The sequence below is a fragment of the Pseudopodoces humilis genome, chromosome 9 (assembly GCF_049639895.1).
Source record: "Pseudopodoces humilis isolate 2021_Gansu_Grassland_sample_001 chromosome 9, ASM4963989v1, whole genome shotgun sequence".
NCBI lineage: Eukaryota > Metazoa > Chordata > Aves > Passeriformes > Paridae > Pseudopodoces > Pseudopodoces humilis.
The window spans coordinates 15,130,677-15,154,277 of record NC_142208.1 but is presented as its reverse complement, the minus strand read 5'-3'; the positions used below and the strand labels follow the sequence as shown (position 1 = coordinate 15,154,277).

The 23,601-nt window shown below is 38.4% G+C and overlaps 1 protein-coding gene across 2 annotated transcripts in view; it reads left to right on the top strand.

The window, feature by feature from the left end:
- The window catches only part of ADK (adenosine kinase), a 273,021-nt gene extending 252,184 nt beyond the window's left edge, over positions 1-20,837 (top strand). For both annotated transcript variants that reach the window (XM_005520516.2, XM_014250563.2), the window contains exons 10-11: positions 2,399-2,485; positions 19,664-20,837. In XM_005520516.2, the coding sequence (XP_005520573.1) occupies positions 2,399-2,485; positions 19,664-19,788 (212 nt within the window). In that variant the 3' untranslated portion in view covers positions 19,789-20,837. The remainder of the gene's footprint in view (positions 1-2,398; positions 2,486-19,663) is intronic.
- The last annotated feature ends 2,764 nt before the right edge of the window (positions 20,838-23,601 follow it).

Here is a 23,601-nt window from a genome sequence, read left to right as displayed (position 1 = left end):
GCCTATTGGATGTGTGCAGTTGGTAATATTTTGGTTGGTAATTTAGCATGTGCTCCAAAGCCATGCTGTCTCCGTCTTAAACTTCAGTACTTCAAAATATGAGATTATTGCTCTGCGTGAAAATATATAGGAAGTTAAAGAAAGAAAATGCTTTACCCAGGTAGGCATGGATAACTGTGACCAGAAAAAAAAAATTCAAAAAATTTTACACCAGAAGACTTTCCTAATGTATGTGGGGTTTTAGACTAACTCAGTTACTTACAATTAAATCTACTGCAGAAAGAATAGAATAGAATAGGAGCTCCTAGTGCAACACTTACATGCACATGCTAGAGGGAATTGAGGGGGGGACAGTCAAGACAGAGGAAAAGAAAGGAAAATTGTGATGATGGTAACTTTCATTTGTTCTTGTTTGCTTGAATAGAATCTTATTTGATGCCACACCCCATTTACAGCTTTCAAAATACAATGTGCATTATTCACTCTCCGTGCCCTAACACAGATTTTTGTATGCGTATTCAACTGTCTGCTGTGCATTTCACACAGAACATCTTTGTGTGCCCATGCACACTTGGGAAGGAGCAGGTTAGTTTATTACAATGTGTCTTCAACAGACCTAGCACATTGTTCATTGTTTTAGTATTATCTAGAGCAAATCAATATACTTGTGAAATGGATGAATACACTCTGCTTGTCTGGCAGAGTTTAATGTAAGACCTCTCTTTCATGATTTCCAATTCAAATGAATCCTTTTAAAATTACTAAAAAACATTGCTCCTGAAGACTTATCTTAAGAGCACAACACAGCATTGAAGCACGTTTCCAAATAGCTTTCTTAACAGGGTAGAGAGTAGGATGCTCTGAGAACTGACTGAAACCTGTTCTTTAATTGGAATATTCATCTTATGTTTTTCATTACCCTTTTTCCTTTGCCTCTCATGGATGGTTGTTGCTAATGCTCCCCTCCCCTCCTGGTGGGCCAGCCAACAGTTCCCTCTGGAGGCAGCATCATTATATCTGCCTGGTTCACTTAGTAGCAGATGGTGAAGAGCAGTAGAGCTGATACACTGCATTTCACAGAAACCAGGATCCTTCTGGTACCTCTGCAGCATACACAGACTTGCCTGATTTGAGACTGTGAATTCTTTATATGCCTTCCAAACTAGGTTTCCTTGTTTGCTACTGTGTATGTCAGTGTAAGAGTGATTTTTATGATCTGCTCTGTTGCTGGACAGTGAAGAAACTACTCATCTCCAGGTTTCAGCTACTGGAAGCTCTGTTTTCCATTTTATTCTTGTTTTTACCAAAAATTAAAAGAAAGCAGCTCTGATGGTTTTTCTTCTCACTGGTTGACAGGCTTTTCTTCCCCCTCCCCTTTTTGTAATTCCTGCTGTCTGCCAAAGGACAATCTGTTTGCTCTGAGACAGTTTAATGCATACTGACTACCAGAGGCAGAACTTCCATTGGCTCTGTTACAGGGGTAATTTACACTTTAACAAGGTATTGTGACAAGGTGGTAATTATATTTTTATCACGTCATTATGACATTACCACCTGGAAAGCCATAGCTGATTAATTAGTGGCATATATTAAATTTATAACCCTGGAACTCCAAAGTTATCATACCTAAGTGGTGTAATTATGCTGAACTGTGGTGTGGCAGTGAATTGGAGGTGAAGATGCCGAGCATCCACCTATTGCAATACATTTAATGAGTGCCAGTAGAGGGCAGGGAGCTGAAGGAAATAGTTGGGGTTTTTAAAATAAATACCAAGGAAGAGAGTGAAATCATTGAAATCTTGAAACCAAATCTAGTCAGATGTCAAGTTGCAAGGCTTCTTACATACATTTTTTAAAAGGTGTAATTTGAAAGCACTTTGATTTACACTTGTGTTTGCTTTTTATTTCACAGCTTTAGTTCAGTTAATTATAATCTATTTTGGTTTTAACAATGCAGCAGTTTCTGTTGATCTTTTGGAGGCTTGTACTGGCCATTCTGGAGGCTATCTCACCTTCCTGCAACTAGTAGAAGGCAGTTTTTGGCAGGATGGATTTTTCTCATTCTTGTCCAAATGCCCATATGTTTTATGTTGTTCCTTCTGATTTATTTTTTCTCTTTTACTCTTTTCATTACTCTTTTTCTCTTGTCCTTAGTATTAGGATGTGGAGAAAATAAATAAGGCTGGAACAAAGTAATGAAAATGCCCACCACTTATGTTGAATGTGTTCCCATATCTCTGTGAAGTAAATACAGACAGAATTATAAACCAAATCTATTTTTACCCAAATTATCATGCTAAAGGTCACAGTTTTGAATTGTTTTGATTTTCCAAGTTTGTTGTGCATTTCAAAGTCAGATCCCCAAATAACTCATGTCTTATTCTTCCCTTTCTTACAGAAAATGAAGTGACTACTTTCCCTGTGTTGGTGAGTGATCAGAGTGAAATTGTGGATACCAATGGAGCTGGAGATGCATTTGTTGGAGGTATTTCTTACTTCTTTCTGTTGTTTGGAGATTATCCTATTACTCTCTCTACATAAAATCTACTGTTTTTTCAAAACTCTCCTTTAGAGCAAGCTTCATTCTCTTACAGCTTTTCTCTGCATCCTGAAGTTATATGATATAATTAAGTTCTGACTTCCAAAGGGAAAGTGTGTTCTATTACTTCAAAAATAATATGCCATTATGCTGTACTCTGGTCGTTTTCATGAGATTAATTGTATCTGTCAGACTGTTGCATAAACAAGCTGCATCAAGTACTATATAGTGTACAGAAATCCCTCCTGGCTTAAATGTTAACACATTGTTGTTCTTTAAAACAGGTTGTAGTGAATATTAAACAGTATGTTAATAAGTGAGCATAATGTCTCTGATCATGTAAATTTTGTTAGAACATCTGCTTCTAATACAATTATTTGGACACCAGAAAAGAATGCAAAGGGTTAATTTGTTAAAACAAACCCCAAAAATATCTGGCATTGCTTAATATCCATTTGCAAACGTCCTATTTTTTCTGGCGCAAGCTCTAAGGAAAAAAGAGGATGTTATGTCTATTGCTGTTTAAAAAAATTATTCAATATAAGCCAAATCTCAATCTAATCCAAGATTTCTGTCATTCATTGTAACCTTCATCCATATAGCTCTGTGATGCACTATTGCATCCTGGAGGCTCTAATACCCAGTCTGTAGTAGCTCTAAGGAGCTCCATTAGTCACTAATTTACTGGAAATACTACAAAAGAGGCTTTATAAATAGAATTGCAGGGCTCAGTCTTGTAACTATGAAGGGGATAACAAGCAGTATGTTACCAAATTCAAACTTCAGAATTGTGTCCCACTTCAAGAAAATATTCAACATAAGCTTAATCTTAAGCATGTAATTCCATCATTACTTAATAAAGCATTTAAACCAAAGATAAATGTTCAGTATATACTTGAATCTGTCTGAGAATAGGAATGTTTTTACTCATTACTTCAGTGCTTTCATGAATCAAAAAGGACAGAAATAAAGGGAAACACGTTAGGTCATATTATTCATACACCTTTTAGGGCATGCTTGTCACTGTCTATTGTTCCTAAATCACAAACAAGACTAAATTTGAACCAGTAGGTAACTTTGACTATAATATAAATAAAATCATCTTCAAGTGCTTGTCCTTGTATGCATTTGCTCTGTGTATCAGCTGTGCCAGAATGCTGTTGTTGTTTTGAGGGGGGAAAAAAAGAGAGAAAAGGTCTTGCCTATTTTGTTTTCATGTGTCTGCCATGTTTATCTCAGGTTGTATTTGTTTTCTGTTCTTCAGTTTTAGGCCTCTTGGAATAAGGACTTTCGTTTTAATAATCCTGATTTTGTTCTTTCCTAGGTTAGCTGCAGGAGGGCTATTGCAACTAAATAATCAGGACTTTAAGAGCTGTTTTTTTATAATATAATAGATGAAATTAAAATAGATCTCTCAAAAGCCTTCCTCTTTAAATCACACCCTTTTCCCTGGTACTGCCATAGCTGCCAGTTTTCTGTAGAAGGGCTAAAACATTGACTTTAATCAGAATCTCCTGAATGCAAAGGCTGATATAAACCAGATCAGTCTCTAATCCAAGCTACTGCCTTCCACCAGCAATATAAGCAGTTGGGACACATTGTGTCAGGCTGGTCTTGGATCAGTTGTGAGATTCATTTCTCAAAGGGGAAAAATTATGTGGCCAATGCTCAGCTGTGGAAGAGAGGAAGGGACATATTCTAAAAGATTCCTTATCATTCTCATTGTTAAGATACAGCAAACTCCTGTATATTTGGGATAATCTTAACAGAAGTCCTGTATCACTGCTTATGTGGATGTGTATTATCTTCAGTTGCTGAACAAATAGCATTGAGGCATCTGATGCCTTTTCATTGGGGCACAAGTGCAGTGGAGTCCAGTGCATTGTACAGTTCCCCCTCACTACCAGGGAAAGGGCCACAGATGGTTTTCCCTCTGTAATGGAAGTCAGCTCAGCCATGGCAAATCTGTCTGAGCTGTCCTTGCAGTTAGACACTTACCTGAGCGTTCGTGTGTGAGCTCAGCCTCTTGTTGCACCATGCTTCTCTCTCCTGTGACTCAAAGCAACATGAGCTTTAGAGTATCCATAGTTTCTCCATTGGCTTCTGGGATATCTCAGTTCTCCTCTGTCACTCCATAAATAATACATTGATCATTTATTCTCCTCAGAGAATAGATTCTCCTGAGTTTGGTCCAGATGGGAGAATTGGGACTCACAACAGTGTAGATACACAGCTGATTCTAGTCTTATGAGTACTATGGTCTCCTTCTTCAAGGAGTCATTTAATTTTCTTTCCCATATGTAGGAAATAGGATACTGGACTGGATAGGCTTTGATTTGGTCTGTATTTAATTTGGGGGAAATGTCTGTATTTTATCTGTGTCACACTTCTCAATGTGTTTTCAAAATTGTGTATTTGGAACAGGAGAAGTTCTTGAATATCTCCTTAGCAGCAAGCCCTGTGCAGGAGTGTAGGTAATACTGCTCAACATAGATATCTTCTAGGATTGGGTCTAGCACTGAGCCAGCTGTAGTGTTACTGTCCTGACAGAATTTTTACAACAGGAAAGTTACATTCTCTTCAGTGCTTTTCTGCTTCTTTCTTTGATTGAGGTTTTTATCAGTTGTCACTACCTAGGCAACAGTACATGTAATGTTTTGATTCTAGTGTCCTTGTAGTAAAATGTTTCAAAATTATTCCCTTAACTAAAAAATTCACTCAGTGTTACAATATCCCCTCCTGGAAACCTAGTTTTTTTTTTTTTTATTCAGACAGCAGAGAACAAGATTCCCGTGGCAAGGTTTCCTGTGCTTCTCTGGAACCAGTATATTAACATGACTGAAGGGTGGTTTTTCTAGAGCAGGTGTCTTGGCTGAGAGGGGAAAAAAAGGATATAATGAGAATTAACCCCACCAAACACAATTTATTTTGCATTAGGAGGTCAGGTTTGTTAGACTCTATCATATTTTGAAAGATCTTTCACAGAGGCACTCTCTTCCAGAGGTATAACTCACAGATTGTAGGGAAATTCCTTCTCAATAATTATGCCAACTTGGCAGATCACCCCTCATATGTTTCTCCATGTAAAAGCTGAAGAGAGCTGTGGGTTTGGTTTTTTTTTACTAGAACCAGTTTAACTACTGAAGCTCTTGAGACCTAAAGTCAAGGAAAAGTTTAAAGACACAAAGTTTCTGTGTGCTTGTAATTCTGTGAGTTGATTCTTGAGTTCAGCATTTCTGAACATGAAGCTGCCAGCCTCCAAGGAGAACTAGCTCACCCCAACAGCTAGCAGCAAGAAATAAACCACATTCTTCAGTTGAAATGTGGATTTATTAAGTTGGCACCAGGAATATCTCTGAATTTCTTGCCTCTTACTCCAGGCATCAAGTCATCTGCCACTCAGGCTGGTGCAGCACATGAGTAAGAAACAGGGTTTTAAAATTGCTTCAGGTGTCTTTATGCTAAAAACACTTCTCTAAACAACACTAACACAGTTCTGCTTTTATTGTTTACCAGCAACACTGCTACTTTTTACAAGTTTAAGCAATAATGGTTTACTTTGTAGCATCTCAGCACCTCTTGTGGTTTTCAGTAGTACCACAGATATTTGGTTAGAAATCCCTGAAATACCCATAAATTAAAGTTGCAATTCCACCTCCAGATTCTTATGACATTGACAAATCACTTGAGCTTTGCTGACATGGCTTATGTCACAAGAGTCCTCTTAATGGAATTACAGCCTTAGTTTGTAGAGTTTGGGGAGCATTCTGTTGCTCATTAAATTAACATTTATTTATTACTAGTCAGCCCCAGTTTGAACCATTGCAGTAATGATAATCAAACTGTACTTAATGGCAATAAATAGACTGAAATATGGACAGTTTTACCATCGTATGCTTTCCTTTATGCCATCCTGCTCTCTTTAGCCAGAGCAGGCCTGCCTTCTGTTTGAACTCGGCTTTGTCATTGCCACCGTAACTAATGAAAACAATAAGCATCTGTTCTGTCATTGTTCCCTGTAAAATCTCTCCCCTAGAATCTGTCTAGTCACTGGAACTGAGTACAGAGTTCATAACAAATGAATAGGAGAAGGTGTAAAATCGATGTTTCTTCAGGTTCCATCAATATAAATATATTGACTTAATAATCTGCTATGATTTAGTCATATACTACATGAAAAGTACTAGAGTATGAAATGGAACCACAAATCATTTTCAAGTAGCATGATAAGGCAGTGACAGAATGATCGCAGCAAGTGTGTATTACTTATCACCATGCTATAAAGATGTTATAGCATTCTCAAGGAAAAGAAATCCCAGGGTAGAAGGAGCTCTTCATTAAGCATTGTACGGTGCCAGATAGGAGCTGATAGCAATTTGCCTCTGTCAGTATCAAAGGGGAGGTCAATGGCTCAAACCACCTGTCAATTTAAAAATGACATTGGCAGCTTTCATGTGCTGAGGAATCTCCTAAAGCTGATAGCTAGAGTTCGAAAGCTACAGTCACAATTTTTTGGTGCACCTGCTTACATTATAAGCAGTTTCTCTCTCTCTCTCTCTCTCTCTCTCTCTCTCTCTCTCTCTCTCTCTCTCTCTCTCTCTCTCTCTCTCTCTCTCTCTCTCTCTCTCTCTCTTACGACATGGCCAACTTCTGTCTCAGCTATCAGACAGCTACTCAGATAGGAATAGGGAGAGCAGTCATCCTCTTTAATGTGTCCTTGTGTGAGTGGGCCTCGCAGTATCCTTACCTCCTCTTTAGGGACCACAGGGCTTACTGAAGATACTGCAGTGTCTATTCTGAAGATACTTCAGAATCCTTCTGATTCTATTTGAGCCAAACTATCTCAGTAAAGCTATTTCCTCATCTTTAATAGAGAGGTTAATTCCAAGCATTATTTTTCCATCTTAATCTAAATGTCTCTACAAATTAGATAAAGACCTTGGATTTGTAGGAGTTTGCCTAAAGGTTCTTACATTGTTCAAATTTTGGCCTCTGTTCATGAGGTAAATGCAAATGATTTTCAATAGAGTGACATCCAGCTTTGATTTCAGAACTAAGTAATATTTGATATACTTGTACATTATTGAAATACTACCTTTCGTGTGAAATATTCTTTGAATATATTATGCATGTATATATACATGTATGTGTATCTATAAAACCACAGGACAAAAAATAAAAATACAGGTTTACAAAGAATACATAGTGCACAGCATAATTGGTCATCATAACTCCTCTATTATTAAGTGTTTTGATTTAGAAACCTCTTCGAAAAAAGGTCTGGTTCTGTTTCCTGAACACACTGGGATAGCTTTGGAATACCTGGGCTGAAGGTGGTGGGTTTAAACAAGTATAATATTGATAAAAACAGAAACATTGAAACCAGTGTAATAATTCTTATGCTGTTGTTCTGTAGCATCCATCATTTATGGAAGGAATCCAGTGATTTTTATAAAATAAAAAAATCATCTTGATGGGATTTGACATCATCTGAGTTGACCCTGCCTTAAGCCAGGGGCTGGAGCAAGTGACCTAAAGAGGTCCCTTCCCACCTAAACTGTGTTACGGTCCTATGAATTTTAATCCTATAGGTGTTAAGTTCCCAGGTGCCAGTTCCTGCGCCTCTGGAAATCCAGAGTCAGTCATCTTCAGAGGGCAATATTGGTGGCTCCAGAGTAGGCGCTGACCAAATTAAAAAATAAAGCTCAAAGAGTGGGAATTCCATCTTCTCACAGCAAATCTGTTCTAGGGCAAAGAGGGACTGTGCTCATGACTCTGTCTAATAAGTCCCTTATGTATTTCTTGTGCAAGCATTGTGGGGATAGAGTCTTGTGCACATGTGAGAAATTAAATAAGCTCTTATGAATAGTTCCTATATGGCTGTTCCAGGAGTGCTAAACATGCAGAAAGATCTGATAATGCCTTCAGCAGAGACAGATTTGAATGTTTTTTCAGAACACTAAATTATGAGTAAGCTTGTGACTATACTAAAAAAGAAAGTTACTTAATGGATTTCTAGGGCTCTTGAAGACTGGAGAAGAATTTCTTTACACTAAAAATGAATATTTCTCTTATTTATTGTATTTTCCTCTCTGCATAAATCTGTACTGTAAGGGCTGCTCTCCCTCCAGTATCCACCACCCCTAGAACATTCTAGATTTGTTGAAATAGAAGTACAAGGAGCTAGAAACAGTTCTTTACTGAATAGCAGGAGCGTGATATCAGAAGCTACTTCATCCACTTAGAGCGGTCTTTAATTTTTATAAGGTTTTTATACTTGTTTAAGATACCTGGGGAAGTTGTCATCATTTTTTAATCGCATTTGATAGAGAGAAATACAGTGGATAAAATGTCACTGCTGTGAAGTACTCCCTTCTAATAACACCAGAGCTCTGAGATGCAGAGCTACTTGCCAGCTGGGAGCAAGGGAAATTTTTTTGGTGCTGTCAATTAAATATGTATGTGCATGTAACTTGTAATGGCTGGTTTTTGCTACAAAATTTATCTCCACCAGCAAAGAGAGAGGGGATACTACTTTGAATTGTTCTGGCTTTTCTTTGAAGTAAAGATAACTGTTATAACAGAAAGCAGCACTCTCTCAGTTTTCATTTGTACAACATCGGTGGCTAATTGCCTCTGAGCAATCCTGTTGTTACTGAGATCATGGTGGATGAGATAGGAAGCCTTGAAATAAAAATACTTACTTAGTGTCATCAGCACTTTGACTGACAGCCCATTTTTCCTGTCTTTACTATTTCTGGTTTATAAACAGCATACAGGAGTATAATAGCTGAGCTGCAGAGAGGGCATCAATCTTTGCTTGCTAGGGGATAACCTGTCAACATGTCCATGACTTACCACCCCTGTGTTCTGATGGCATTCTGAACTCTGTCAGATAAACATCCCACATAAACCCAGGCTGTTAGATGGCCACAGTATCGCTGTAACTGACCTTCTACAAACTAGAAAATGACCACATTATATGTTCCTAGTTGATTTTTTCTCAGCTAGAGGCACATCATTATTCTGATCAATAGTGTAGCCAGTTGCTAGTAATTTCAACATTAGTATTGGCTCATTTTTGAAATTTGCCACAGTTTGAATTGCAGCTACTTAAACAAAACCCATAAAAGTAGATATCACTCAGAAAAAATCATGGAATATCTCTGTTTTCTTTTTAATTCCCTACTTCTTTGTTTACCAATTTCCATTCAAAATTATTTCTTTGGAAAGAATACCCGCTTCTTTGCTGGCATTATACATAAACCTGTTTGCATGTGTTGTCCAAATATAACTGTGATTATACTGTTTTCATTGTTTTAATTGCTATCCTTCTCTTGCTCTCTAACTGTTCCTCCTAATTTCATCATATATGTATTCTTATAATACAGTAATGTAAATATAGTCATTCACATTTTCACCTGTTCCATTTAAAGGCAATCCAGAAGAAGACATAAAAGAATAAAAGCAAGGCTAAACATTGTATACTTGCTGTCATTTCTTAAATAACATGTAGAAGCGAAAATCTACTTAAAAGGATCAGTGGATGGAATTAAAAAACCCTCAGAAGTTTCTAATTAGACTGAAGCAGGACCTGATTCCTTTAGCCTCTATGTCTCTCTTCCTGTCAGTGACACCGTCAGTGTTAAGGGAGCCTCAGTACACAGCAAGAGGATTAATATTTTGCAAAATTGGCTTTTAAAAGGCCTAATTTACTTCACCATAAATTCAGTGACATTCTGGACAGGTTTTGTAAAAAATAAACATCAAATAGGTTGTGTACACCTTAAAAAACAAACCTACTGTGTTAAAAATAGATTTTCAAAACCAATTAGAAAGTTCCAGTTTTTGCTGTAATAGCTATGGGACAATTACAAATTGACTTAACGCCTCAAAGCAAATCATCACCATTTAAAATACTTTGTCATGCCTACTATGCCTACCCTCATAACATTTCATTTTATGTTAATGTGTCATGTGTTAGAAAATCATGTAATGATAAAGAAAATGTTCATGTGGAAGGTTAGAAATTACTTTAATGAGTTACTATTACCTTGCTTGCAGACTGTTGGCAATATTTTTGTGTTATTTTAATGTATTCTGAGTAGAGACAGAGGCACTCGTCAGATTGGATCATCAAGAACATTCCCCTGGGAATCAGGGCAGGATATAGTCCCCTAAGAAATGATGTGTCAGATTAAGCTGATGCTATATTCACGGGAGATAAAACACCACACAATGAAATACAAAAAACCCCTGAAATATATTGTCTGTCTGACATCTAACGTGCCACATCAGTGGGTGCTAAGGACATGGACACAATGACCATGAGGACACTTTTCAGGCTGTGGTGTTCACAAGCTGGGTCCTCTCTCACTTACAGTTCCCCTGTTACATAACAGCATGGTAAAGTCTTCCAGAATTTGTTCACTTCCCCCACACTGCAATGGGCTCATACTTGAAGTGGGAAGATGGCAAGATTGCGGTAAAAAGGAATTAAAAAAACCAAAAAACGTGGTCCCAGTTAAAAGCAGTGGTAGTAGCAGTGCTTGTGGGTTGATTTGGCACTGATCTCTGACCCAGTGGAAAGGGATGTTACTGTTATTGGTGATCAGTAAATTTTTGCTATCAATCCAGAACATAACAGATATTTAAAGAGGCAAAAGATACTAAGTGTCACTGTATTAAAATAGGAGCATTATGAATATAATACTAGGGTAGATATTTCAGCCCACAAAAGTCAAGAAATTCACAGGCTGCCTAGCTCCTGTATTCCCACTGCACTGGGTGTTGCTTTTTGATTCTCTTTACATACTGCTGGCTTGGCTGTGTGGAAGCACACCTGCAAATAAAAATCTCCTGAAAGATGGTTGTTCTGCAAATGCAACTTCAAATCTCCTAACATTTGTGCATATGAATCTTGGCTATGAAGTAATGAGCAACCTTTTTTTGCACTTGAATCTATGTTAAAAACGGAGTGAAGGATAGGACATATTATTCCATTTTATTGTTTTTAGAGCTTCATTATATCTATAGTAAAATAGTGCAGTTTTCTTCCTCTTATTCCTAGCAATAGGTATAGTAGTTGGCACCGTTAAGTGTCAATACAACAGATGTGGTTTGAGGCTCAGAAACTTTCCACAGGTACTAATAAAAGAAGACTTATTTCACTCTTCTGTCTCAAAAATTACTAAGAAGAATTTTAAATTTGAAGAACACTTCTAGGAAATGCTTTTAGGAAAAACAAAGACAATTATCAGCTTGGAAAGTATTGTTTTCAAATAGAGAAGATACTTCCAATGAAAATACCTTGCTTTTTTGGCACATGCAGTGCCTTGGATACTCCTTGTAAGCTTGAAGGAGGTTTTTTAATCAAATGTTTCCCCTGGAGGCTGCCGGAGACAAGCCTAAGGCAACCAGATTCTGATCCTAAAGGAAATTTCCCAAAGCTCATCATGTGGACTGAAAATTGAAAAATAGGACCAAACCATGAGAAGTAATAACTTTGTTATAATTTTTCTCTATCACATCTTTCTTGGAGCATATTATGGACTGAAATGGTTCTTCTTGGACAGTAGGATGTGCTGGGAAATTTAATAGAAGTGATATGCAACAGGTTATAAATTGAGTCCACTGAGGATGATTAATGTGGAAGGGTGTCAGAATTTAAAATACTTCTTATATTTATAACAAAATATAACAAAACTCCAGCTTTGAGCTATTCCCTCTCAGAAGGTGAACAGTATGCAGTCAAGACGCAGGGCAGTGATAGAAACACTCATATCAATCTAAGTAGGCTTCACATCAGGGTCTGTTTTCTCAACCTGTGGCACAGCCTTCAGGAGCAAACCACAAGAGCTGCATACACTGTTCCTACTTGAATGAAAGCATCAAAGAAATGAGACTGCTGATTTTCCTTGGAGGGAGTTTCTGGTGGGCCTGAGCACATACAGGCCCTGGGAGCTATGATGACACCTTGTTCTCTGAGCTGCAGTGAGCTGGCCCAGTAGAGCCAAACTGTGGCAATCATGTGCAATGCAATGAAATTATTCAGCCTTGAGTAACTGATTCCTAATGAAATAACAGGGATGTAATGAAGTTTTATTTCTTTTTTTTTAATTGTCACATTTCTGCAGAAATCTTTCATTAACATTTTCCACATGTAACTCTTTAAAGCTTTAGAGACTGCGTTCTTTTTTGTTTTGTGTATTCAACACCTCCTCTCCATTCCAGGAAAAGGCTGCTAAACTGAGAACACTCCTTTCACTTATTCATAGTTGTCTAGTAAATGCAAAGTTGTATTATTTGCATGTGTCCATAAATGGCTGTATAACCTCAGACTGAGGAAGATGTAGACCCATCTGAGTGATCCTTAGAGAAATTCAATGCATTGAAAATGTATTCATAAATAAAAAGAAAACAAGAGGGATAGGCATAGCAATACCAATATCACTGCATTTCTTAAATCACGCTTGGTTTAGTATTCATGCTGCTGATTATAAAATAAGAAGTTTCTTGTACACAGGCAGTGAAATGCTTTGAGCACGTGACCATTTTATAAATAAAGTAAATATAGACTTCTGAAACATTTTAGTCGTGATCTCATGGTTTTGTCATTCTCTGGAAGTAAAAATATTGACATTTACCAAGCTGTTTGTTCCAGCTTTCTGGTCTCCTGCAGTTTATTTATATAACAACCTTATCGATGAGCCTCTTACTCAGCTCTCTAGGTTTAACTGAGTTGAGTCGATTTGCTACCACAGCTTCAAGTCGCTGTTACAGAACAAGCAAGACATCCTAATAAAGCTGTAAACGTGTTTACTCAAACATGGTATTGATTTTACTTGGAGAGGGAGAAGCTAGTGCTTAGCATGGTGTCAGGGAGGATGAATTTAACTGCAGTTTTTCATTGTCATCTGTCATGGTTGTGAAACACTAAGTGAAGCCACAAGAGGATAATTAGAATTGCCAGAAATTTAGCCCCTAAAATCAGTTAACCGCTTGAGATTTTTGTAGTTTAATTAGTTTTTATTAAAACTTTCCTCCAGTGGTATAGTCAGGAAGGATTTTCTAATGTTCTTTCCAGTGAGAGATTTCAAGGTTGCCACTTGTTAGATATACAGCTTAAATGACCATTTTTATGGAGGGGTTGGTAACCTTTTTTCTCTCAATTGTAATTAGCCTGGCATTACAGTTCTATATAAGCACGGAGCCATTTCATTTTAAAGGAGAGAAAAAGACACGTGTTTCTATGCATATACATTTGTAGTTAATAACATATATATCCATGTATGGAATCATTTTTACAGTAAATTTTGAGAGAGAAAGTGCTAAAGTGCTTGAAGGTTGAAAGAAATACAGAGTGTTTGAAGATGCTTACATTTAATTTGTCTTATATACTGTAAGTCTGATGTGTCAGACCACAGTGCCAAAAGACATGAAAACAGAAGCCAAATCCCACCCTTAATCAAAAACGTTTCCATTTAGAATAGCCAACATTTGGTTTGATAGCAATGGGCAGGGCCTCTGGCTTACCACAGTTCTTGGCTGTAATATCCACCATCTGCCACAAAATTAAAAAAGGAGAAACCTCAGCATGTTGACGTACAGTCGTTCAGTGACTATATTGCAGAAATCAACTGATGCCAACATCTTTTACAAAATCTAGGGTGGCTGGTTGGCTCTTGGCAGCAGCATTGCCAACCACCTGACTACTACTGACCAGGCTCGTGCTACATTACCCCACTCCAACAGTGCAAAAAGACCTCAAAGAAAAGCCCCAATCATATCAACTACAAGGCTTTACATTGACTGGGTAATGTTTCTTGAAAACTGCATCTTCCCACACTCCTGGCCTGGAGATCTAGTGGGATCACATAAAAAGAGATGAGTGTCCCAGCAGCTGTGATAAATTCTGTATATGAACAAGAGTGAAAAGGTGCTTCAACTGTCCCCATGGTGGAATTTAAAAAAAATAAAATTAAAGTACAGTTCACAAATTAGGCTGTAGAAATTTTAAATACAGAAAAGAGAAGTTGGCTAAGCTGGTCATGATCCATTTTGTGGCTGGGACAATTCTGATGGTGAGTGGCCTGGCTAGCATAGGTTATGTGCTTCAGGGTTCATTTGGAAGCGCAATTGTCTGGGAATGTCACATAGCTTGACAAAAAGAGGTTTTGAGGAGCTCTGACTCAGGGTCAGCTTATAGTTGTTTATAATTGATGCATTTGATAATTGAATTTTTTCAGCTTTTCTCTCTTGCATTAAAAAAAATATATAATTTTTACCATGGGCATTTTATAAAGGTTGGAAGTGTGAGAGAAACTGCAGAAAGACGAGTAGTGAGGGAGCTGGGTGTCGGAGGCTATAAATGGATTTTCAGCCAGCATTAGTAATTAACAGTCATTAAAATTAATTGTCAAGTGTACAATTTGAAATGAAACATTTGGCTTCAATATGAGCTGTTTTTAAGTGTTGTTAAACCATTACTGGAGCAGACCAGAACTGTTTTAAATCTCCACTATCGGACTCCCACATCCCTGCCCAACTTCACTAGTGCTAAGTGTTCATTCAGAATTACCACTAATAATCTGCAAATAAAACTTCCAAAGAAATCATTGATACCAGTGAAATTGCCTTTAAAATATCTGTTTGCTAGGAAATCAACGTGATTCTCCTTTAGTGATTTTTAAGTGCTACTATTAAGGAGTAACAAAGTGAACACAACAAAGTGAAGACAAGACCTTTTGTGTCAGTCAGTGGACTGTCTTGCTGTGTCTTCAAAGTTACACTGACATCCCCAAAGAGATTTGAGCTGCTCCCAGTAAGGGTCTTGGTTTGGGTCTGGCTGTGAGGCTCAAGCACCACTTTTGGCATTTGGCTTACAGGACTTTCCATTTGGTGGGGAGCACAGAAAGGCATAAAGCAACTTCACTTTTCCATCTCTCATTCTGTTTTGCAGACCTAACAATTACAAACATTGTTTTTGAGAATATGTAGTAAGGAAGCTGGAGATAATAAAGATTAACTCTCAATTATTTCAGGCACACTTTTCAGAGCAAAGTGATCCGAGAGTCGCTTTTTTTCTACTGCACAGAAAAGAAGTAATTAAGAGCCAAAAATAGCTATTGGTGTGTTATAATCACTTCTGTCATCTGAGAATGCAAATAGATTTTGTACCACTCCAAGGTTTAAAGCAACTTTTGAAGCAAAGTTATCTTTTTTCTAGGATGATAAGTGGGATGAATTGGACCCAGTTTCAAAGAAGTTCTCACCATTAGTAGGTGCAAGGTGGTTACTTGGCTATCCATGCCTGTGAAGGACAAAAGGCATCCCAACTCTGAAATACTCTGAAAACTTACCAAGATGGCTCATTACATCAATGTGGTTTCCTAGACATCCTAAAACTGCCTTTTCCCTTACTCCTTAAACAGTTAACATATTGGATAACAGGGCAGGAGGCAGACAGGAAAGCCTCGAGTTTGGCTCTTGCCTTTGTGTTCTAGTGTGACGAGAGTGGTGCACAATGCTTGCAGCACCATCCACAGTTTCAGCAGTGCAGAAATGCTACTGCAGAACAGCTGCAGCTAGGACAGGGTAAACAATATTGCCTGAAGTTGTTTTGGTAAAATACTTAAAGTGAGGCTGTCTGGCTGTTTGATGTAGCCAAAATTTACTGCTGCTTTCTGCACTGCATTCCAGTGATAGTCAGGGACCAGTTCAGACCACACAGAAATGAAGTAGATGCTGAGCTACTCTAGTATGTGACAGGAGGATCTAGGTCTGTGATCCCAGGCCTGTGATACAGGATCAGAGTTCAACCCTGTCCTTTTGGTCTCTGAAGTTGTAGGAGGAGTGTGAAGTAAGTCTGAAGCCATGTTCACTTATCTTTTTGCATTTCCAATCATGTACCTTAAGAGATTACAGCCTTCAACTGCTTCTCATCTTCCCTCCACCACCCTGCTCACTGGTGGGGCTGTTTGAGTGCTCACTAACCCACTTCAGTTCCAATCAGCTGGGTTAGCAGAGATCTCCTGTTTAACAGCTACTGTTTAAACTGATCTGGCTCATTTTGACAGGGTATCAGGTTATACCAGCAGCAAAGCAGCATGGTGAAAAACAGATGGGGGAGTAACTTCTTCAGCTGGAACTCAGATCTGAATCCATGCCTTGAGAGTATGACTCATGGGGTTTGCATCACCATGCCTTATACACTGGGGGAGGCAAACTCTGAATTATATTCTGACCATGTTGCTTTTTACTGCATTAACTAAAAAGAACATTCTGCAGCTAAGGCAGCCAACCTGATAGAGCTCTTTGCTTCTCTGCTCAAACAACACTGCTTTCTGGTGTTCCCTCGGGGTCTGCTTTGCCAACTGCCTAGTCTTACTGTGTGATGTAGTTCTGTTTGTGATATGTGTGTTTGTATTGTCATTCCATGCGATATTGTGTCAGATACTGCTATTTCCATTTCATCTATGAAACACATACCTTTTAAAAGAAGCTCAGCAGACAAGAGAATGGTTTGAGGGCAAACTCCCCACTGCAGTTTCTATATATCTCATATATGACAGCTGTACTTAATGTCATTTCTGCAACACTCGTAAATCACAGAGATCTCTCATTTCTATCCCCAATTAGAACAAGATGTTTTTTCACCTGACTCTGCTTTCACTTAGATCAGAATAAATAAGAAGTAGTTTCACTGAAGACAAAAGACTCATACTAACTTGAAACTACAGTGAGCCTGGGAGATGATGACAGTGACAGTCTAGTTGGTATTGAAAAGTAATTCATGTTTTATGGTCCTTTGCTCTGTGGATTTTCTCATCTTCATGTATGTTTGATGCCTTGATCATAAATGTAGAGGATACTTGTTCTTTCTTGTATAAACCTCTCTCTGAATTCATGCTCTGCACAAAACCTAGCCCCCTGTTTGCCTTTGGAGACCTGCCCAGTGTATCTTCATACTTACTGAGTCAGAAATGGACTGTCTTAACAGCCTCATTTTACATATGGTTACAACTTGCTCTCAAGTTTTAACCACCCAGAAGCACACTGGCAAGCTCCTGCCTCCCAGGCAGTTTAAATTTAATGATTGACACCCTCCACGTATCCAAGAAAGTTTTTCCTAAGAATGCATGTTAATTTAATGGAGAGCAGACCATTTTCATCTCGTTATTCAGAAACGATCTGATTTCTGCCAGGCATGCTGTTTGAATTTCTCAACTGTTACCCAACTATTGCAGCTGGACCATCCTGCCACAGCTGTGTTGTCTGTCATCCCTGACTGCCATCAGTGATAGCACTCACAGCACAATTTCTTCCTGTTTCAGATTCTGGTCTTTGTATACTGATAACTCCTGTCTTCTTCAATTGTGCTTATGGACTTACCTTTTGTTGGTGAAGGAGTCATTTTTTCCCAGCTAGTGTCAGTCAATATCTGTGAAATTCTAGCCAATATGTAGTTCTCTAGAAAACTATTGATGTCAGAAACATTTTAACTTTTTTAACTAATCTGCCTACTCTATCAGTCATGACCAAGAGGCCAAGATAGATATTAGTAATTCATGAAAACAGGTCTTTTGCTCACCAGCATTATCCTTCATTAATCTAACCTTATTTTTCTTGTTTTACATAATATTTAATCTCCAAAGAGCAGACATCATTGCATAGGATGAAATATTTCTCATGTCTTCTAAAATTACGCTGTAGTGTACCACAAAAGGAAGTATTTAGAAACAGAGCCCAGGTTAAATGACTGCATCACAATACAATGTGGAACCTTTTCCCAATAGTAACCCAGAAGAACAGAGAAAGTGAATATGGAAGCAAGCTAGCAAAACATATCAGTTTTAAATCAAAATTTGTAGTATGTCAGAAGTTGGTATTTATGAGTTTTACACAGTACTTAGCAGAGACTTGGTTTCAAGACTACATTTGTACTGTCAAGGCCCAAAGCCTGAGCATGACAGAAACTTGAAATGGTGGATGAAATCTTTAAAAAGAACATCTTTCAGCTTGCTAGAATTCTGATTTTCTTGGGCAAGTCTCACTTTCCTTCTGTGATTGGACGAAGAAGAGAGATACATCTGAAACATATTAAAAACAAGATAAAAGTGAATAAAATATTACCTCTAGAATGACAGAGTGGAGTTTTAAATTATACTAAGTTTACTTCTCACATCTTGAAAACCTCTTCCAAATTCAAAATACATATTTCACCTCTGCCGTAAGTTCTGTCATGCTTTTGATCACAATAGCTTCAGCCAAGACAAAATGCTTCAGAAATGAGGGACTCAATCCATAAAATTTCTGGTGCTGCTTGTACTAAACTTCTCCAATTACCTTTTCAGGACTGCCTACCCCTCCCTGTTCATTTAGGAGGTGCTCAGGTTTTCAAAGCACTCAGCTGCTGCTGATTCCTGGGTTTCCAAGCTGTTCATGCCAGGCTGTGGCAGCTGAAGCCATGAACCGCATGCCCCGATTCTGAGAGGCACTTGGTTCTCTGCACAGTTTGCTGATTGGGGAGGTATCTGCACATGCTCAGGGGTACCCACTGTTGCTGAACTTTTAGATTAAATGTCCCATTATCAAAGGCAACAGATGCCAACTAACTTTTCTCGTCAGGTAAAGATTCTTCACCTTCTTTGCACTGTGAGCACCTGTAACTCTGAATATAATGTTTCTCTATTACATGCCTTTCTCTTTTTTGGAGGAAAGCTTGCACACAGTTGTGCTGGGGCTGTAGATGTAGCTGGTAAGAGCAAAAGGAACTCTCTTCAGCAGGGAAAACTGCTTCTTTGTTTTTAAAATCAGGATTTATCTCTATAAAGAAGAGAGCAGGAATTCTGTTAAAATAATTTTGAGAGCGCTAATAATGATCAGTCTTGATAATCTCTGATTTACTGGAAGTTACCAAATGGAGACTTCACAAAGAAGTATCAGCAGCACCACTCAAGCCCTGCGGGTCACTCAAGTGCGGTTCTCAATTTAAACTGGCCAGGCTGCAGGGGTACATGCAGGCAAGCCAGTATTTCAGTGCTTTTCCCTGTAAACTGATACACTCAAAAAACTAATCTGACCATTTTCTTCCTTCTCTTTCTCTCCCACTGTGTCCCATAGGCTTTCTGTCCCAGCTCGTCTATGACCGGCCAGTGACTGAGTGCATCCGGGCTGGACATTACGCAGCCAGCGTAATTATCAAGCGTTCAGGTTGCACCTTCCCAGAGAAGCCTGACTTCCACTGATAGTGGTGAATTGGAGGGATCAAGAGTAACTTCTGTGTTGCCATGGGATTGCTGCCTAAATTTTTCCTCCTTCCCTTTCCTTACCTTTCCAGTACCTGCATCAACGCTTCTGTACTTCTATTCATTGTATTCTAAACAAAATATATATTTCTATGGTGTTTTCCATTTCGTACATCTACCACGTCTCAGTAGTCTTAACTTTTGGGAGCAGTGCTAAGTGAAGCTTACTATCTCATCCATCAGGAAAAAGTGTTCTATTTACACAGTTTCCAAGGAAGTCCCATTTAAATGACACTGCTGATTAACACCAGTAGAATACTTCTGTTGAATTATCTAGTTTGTATCCAGCTGTGGCCAAATCCTATTCAACTTACATGAAATCAACAGACCTGACTTTATTAATAACTAAACTTCATAAACAGGGAGTTGTTCTATCTATCTAGAAGAGTCAGACCTGTGTAAAGAGTGGTGTAAATGTCCCAGGAATTTCCATACATACTGGAGTATACAAGATCTGACCATCAGATAGTCCAGCTTCCATGAAAATACATCAGTGTTTTGTCAGTAATTTAAAGACCTGATCCACAATTATATCTTGCGTTCAGCCATCTTGCACTGATGGCAGTAGCTTTGGGTCTGGCCACTTTTATCTGTCAGTACATCTCTAGGTCTATAGGTACAGTCACTTTTTTCTGTCAGGTGAGCTAGCAGATAGGTACTTTCAGTGATTTCAGGGCAGATGCATGAGTTGGTGATGAAAATAAACATACAGATAGGTCCTATCTCCCTCATGTGTGCTTTCTAGAGGCTGCATTAAGGTACACATAATGAAAATGAGGTACAGAAATATTTATGCAGGATATATTGACAGGATATGCCAAATGGAATCTCTGAAACGCACATTTTTAAACTTTTAATTTACTTTAGATAATTAAGCAATATGGTGGATTTTGTTTGTATTTACAGTATTCAAAAAGGTGATCTGACACTGCATTCATTACTTTGCTATGTAATTTGATACTGATAAATAAAAAATTGTCATACAGTAACTCCTGGTTTTGTTTTGGTGTGTTTCTGTCTTTCTTCTGTGTATCCTACTGAAATGGGAACAAGACATGGGTGCTTAATCCACAGTACATGCTAAATCTCGACTTGTTTTATACTTGACTTTCAGTGTCCAGGTGGGTGTCCAAGTGTGATCTCAGCATTAAGGAAAAGAAGGAACATTAAATTGGTGTTTGTACCACAAAAGAAATGAAAAATTAAAGGCTACTGTTCACCAAAGAATGTTAAGTCAGTGCACGGTACACACTTTACTGCCTGGGATGGAGCAAAGGACGCACAGGGATTGAACACTGTTATTGCAGTTTGTGTATTGGAAACCTTGGGGAGGAATCAAGGCTGAGATCCCAATTCCCTTGTTTGGTCCATTGTCCAATCTGACACATGGAACAGATTGCCTGGCGTGGGATTCCTGCAAGCACATCAGCCAGCGACTTCTGCAAATCCTCCCGGGTCCATGGAACCACAGCACCACAAGCACAGGCCCTGCTCAGTGAGTCCCTCCACTCTGCAAGGCCAGTGCCTCACACTGCTACCTGAGAAAGGCTCTGTGGACAGACCTTGGCTCTGTGCTGACCTGCTCGTCAGCAGCTTTGTGCAGGTAGCACCGGTCTGGTTTCATAGTGCTACTCTCAAAAGAGCTTCAGGCTGTACATTTCTCATGTTCTGGCATAGGTGAGAGAAAGAGAAATTAATATGTTGGAGTGAAAAGAGAATGGCAAACAAAACTAAGAGTCTGCAATGTGCATGGTCTTCAGGCATTATGGGTTGATCAGAAGAATGTGATTTTTTACATCTCGTACATTTCTAATTAATTTCTAATTTCTTAACTTGATGAATCTGTGTGATACGCTTTAATCAAGAAAAACTGACAGGCTGAACAGGATGTGTTGCAGTCCCTGCTTTTAATATATGGTCACATATGCCACTCTTGTTGCATGAATTTGCCTGTCAGTAAGGAAAACCTCAATGGTTTGGTGGTTAAATTTGCTGTTCTTCTTGCTCTACACCCATGACACTTTCCATTCCTTTTGAAACAACTTTACCAATGTTCTGGCCTGATAATTATGGCTCATTTAAAATATATGTAAACATTGTTTAATCTTACCAATGAAACTACAAGACACGTGTATACTGTGAAGAAAAGGAGGATATGTAAAGGCAAGTAGTCATAACACTATGGACACCCCTTTTTCCTTTTCCTTTTCCTTTTCCTTTTCCTTTTCCTTTTCCTTTTCCTTTTCCTTTTCCTTTTCCTTTTCCTTTTCCTTTTCCTTTTCCTTTTCCTTTTCCTTTTCCTTTTCCTTTTCCTTTCTTTCCACCTGCCTTTCAGCCTTCCTCTATTTCTTGTTTTCAGGTCAGGATGCAAGAGAGTCAAGTCACAGGTTTTGTTCTGAGCTTTTGCACTGATCTGTTCAATGAGCTTGGGCTACTGACATTTGGCTTTGAGTGTCAGCTACAAAGCATAATTGGAAGCCAGTGGGAGCAGTTGAGGAATAAACTACTACCCAATTCACAGAAGGGCGTCAGAGTGTCTGACCTGCTCTATTTAGCCATTCATTATTTCTCCAATACCTGTCAATGGATGTTTTTGGATGCTATATAGATACTTAGAAACATATTGCTAAATCTTGCTAAATCATGCTGAATAATTTCAGGTTGTGCTGTCAAATTGCCTGACAATTTAATTCTGGATTTTTTTCAGGATCTGTGTTCTTTGCCTTCTTCTTACTGCTGAAGGGGGGTTTATCTATATAATGGCTAATGTTGTCACCCTTAATATTCTCTCTCACAGTCTTCCTCTGTCTTCCAGCTTATTCCACGCAGAGGTGTGCCCAGAAAACTGGGCTTTCTGAAAAACATCATTGAAAGAGTTGTCTGCCAGAGCTGTGTGCCACTGTCTCAAATCCCAGATGGGATGACAGAGGTGATTCTTGTCACTGAACTTAAGCCATTATTCAAACACAGCATTTTTACCTGGGTTACTGTCAGGAAAACAAATACTGGAAATCCATTTCCCACTAGCCAACAGCCAAAGCATCCCTCACTTGTATAAAACTTACCTTTTGCTGGAAATAAAACTGCATCTCCTGAGCCCAGCATTGAGCATTTTAGACTTGTTTTAATACCAAGCAGATAGCAATGCTGCTCAGATTAACAGGCAAGGAAGCAGGCCCAGTATTCTGAAAGCCACATGCTAAGTAGCTGAACAGAATGATGAGCTGGGAATCAGGAAATAAAGATTGTGCTTCTGTTTCTGCAGGTGATCCACTGTGTAACTTTGGGCAAATCACTTTCTTCTCAATCCCTTTCTATCTGTAAAGATGATGAGCTCAATTAGATGATAAACTTGAGAAGTGAAAGTGGTAAGAATAATTCAAGTAAGGCAGTATCAGCCACATCTCTGCCTGTGTTTATTGCTGGTTTTCTGAATATTTGAATGCTCTATTTTGTGTGTGAACTAACATATAGCTATTTATTTACCCTTGAAAAATAGCGCTAGCTGTTACTACTTGTGTGAGGGCTAAGATAGGAGAGGGAAAGGAGGGAAAAGGGGAAGTAAAAAGCTTTACTTTTATGAAAGTGAAATAAAATATGCTACATGAAAATGACAATAGAAATGCACACTGTTTTAAGATGACAAGTCTGGGAACAATCTTTAATTTAAAAGGTCTTATCCACAGTTTTCATAAAGAAATGTTAATTGAAAGTGTGATGACATGTTTGGGATTTAAAGGAAATCATTCTGCA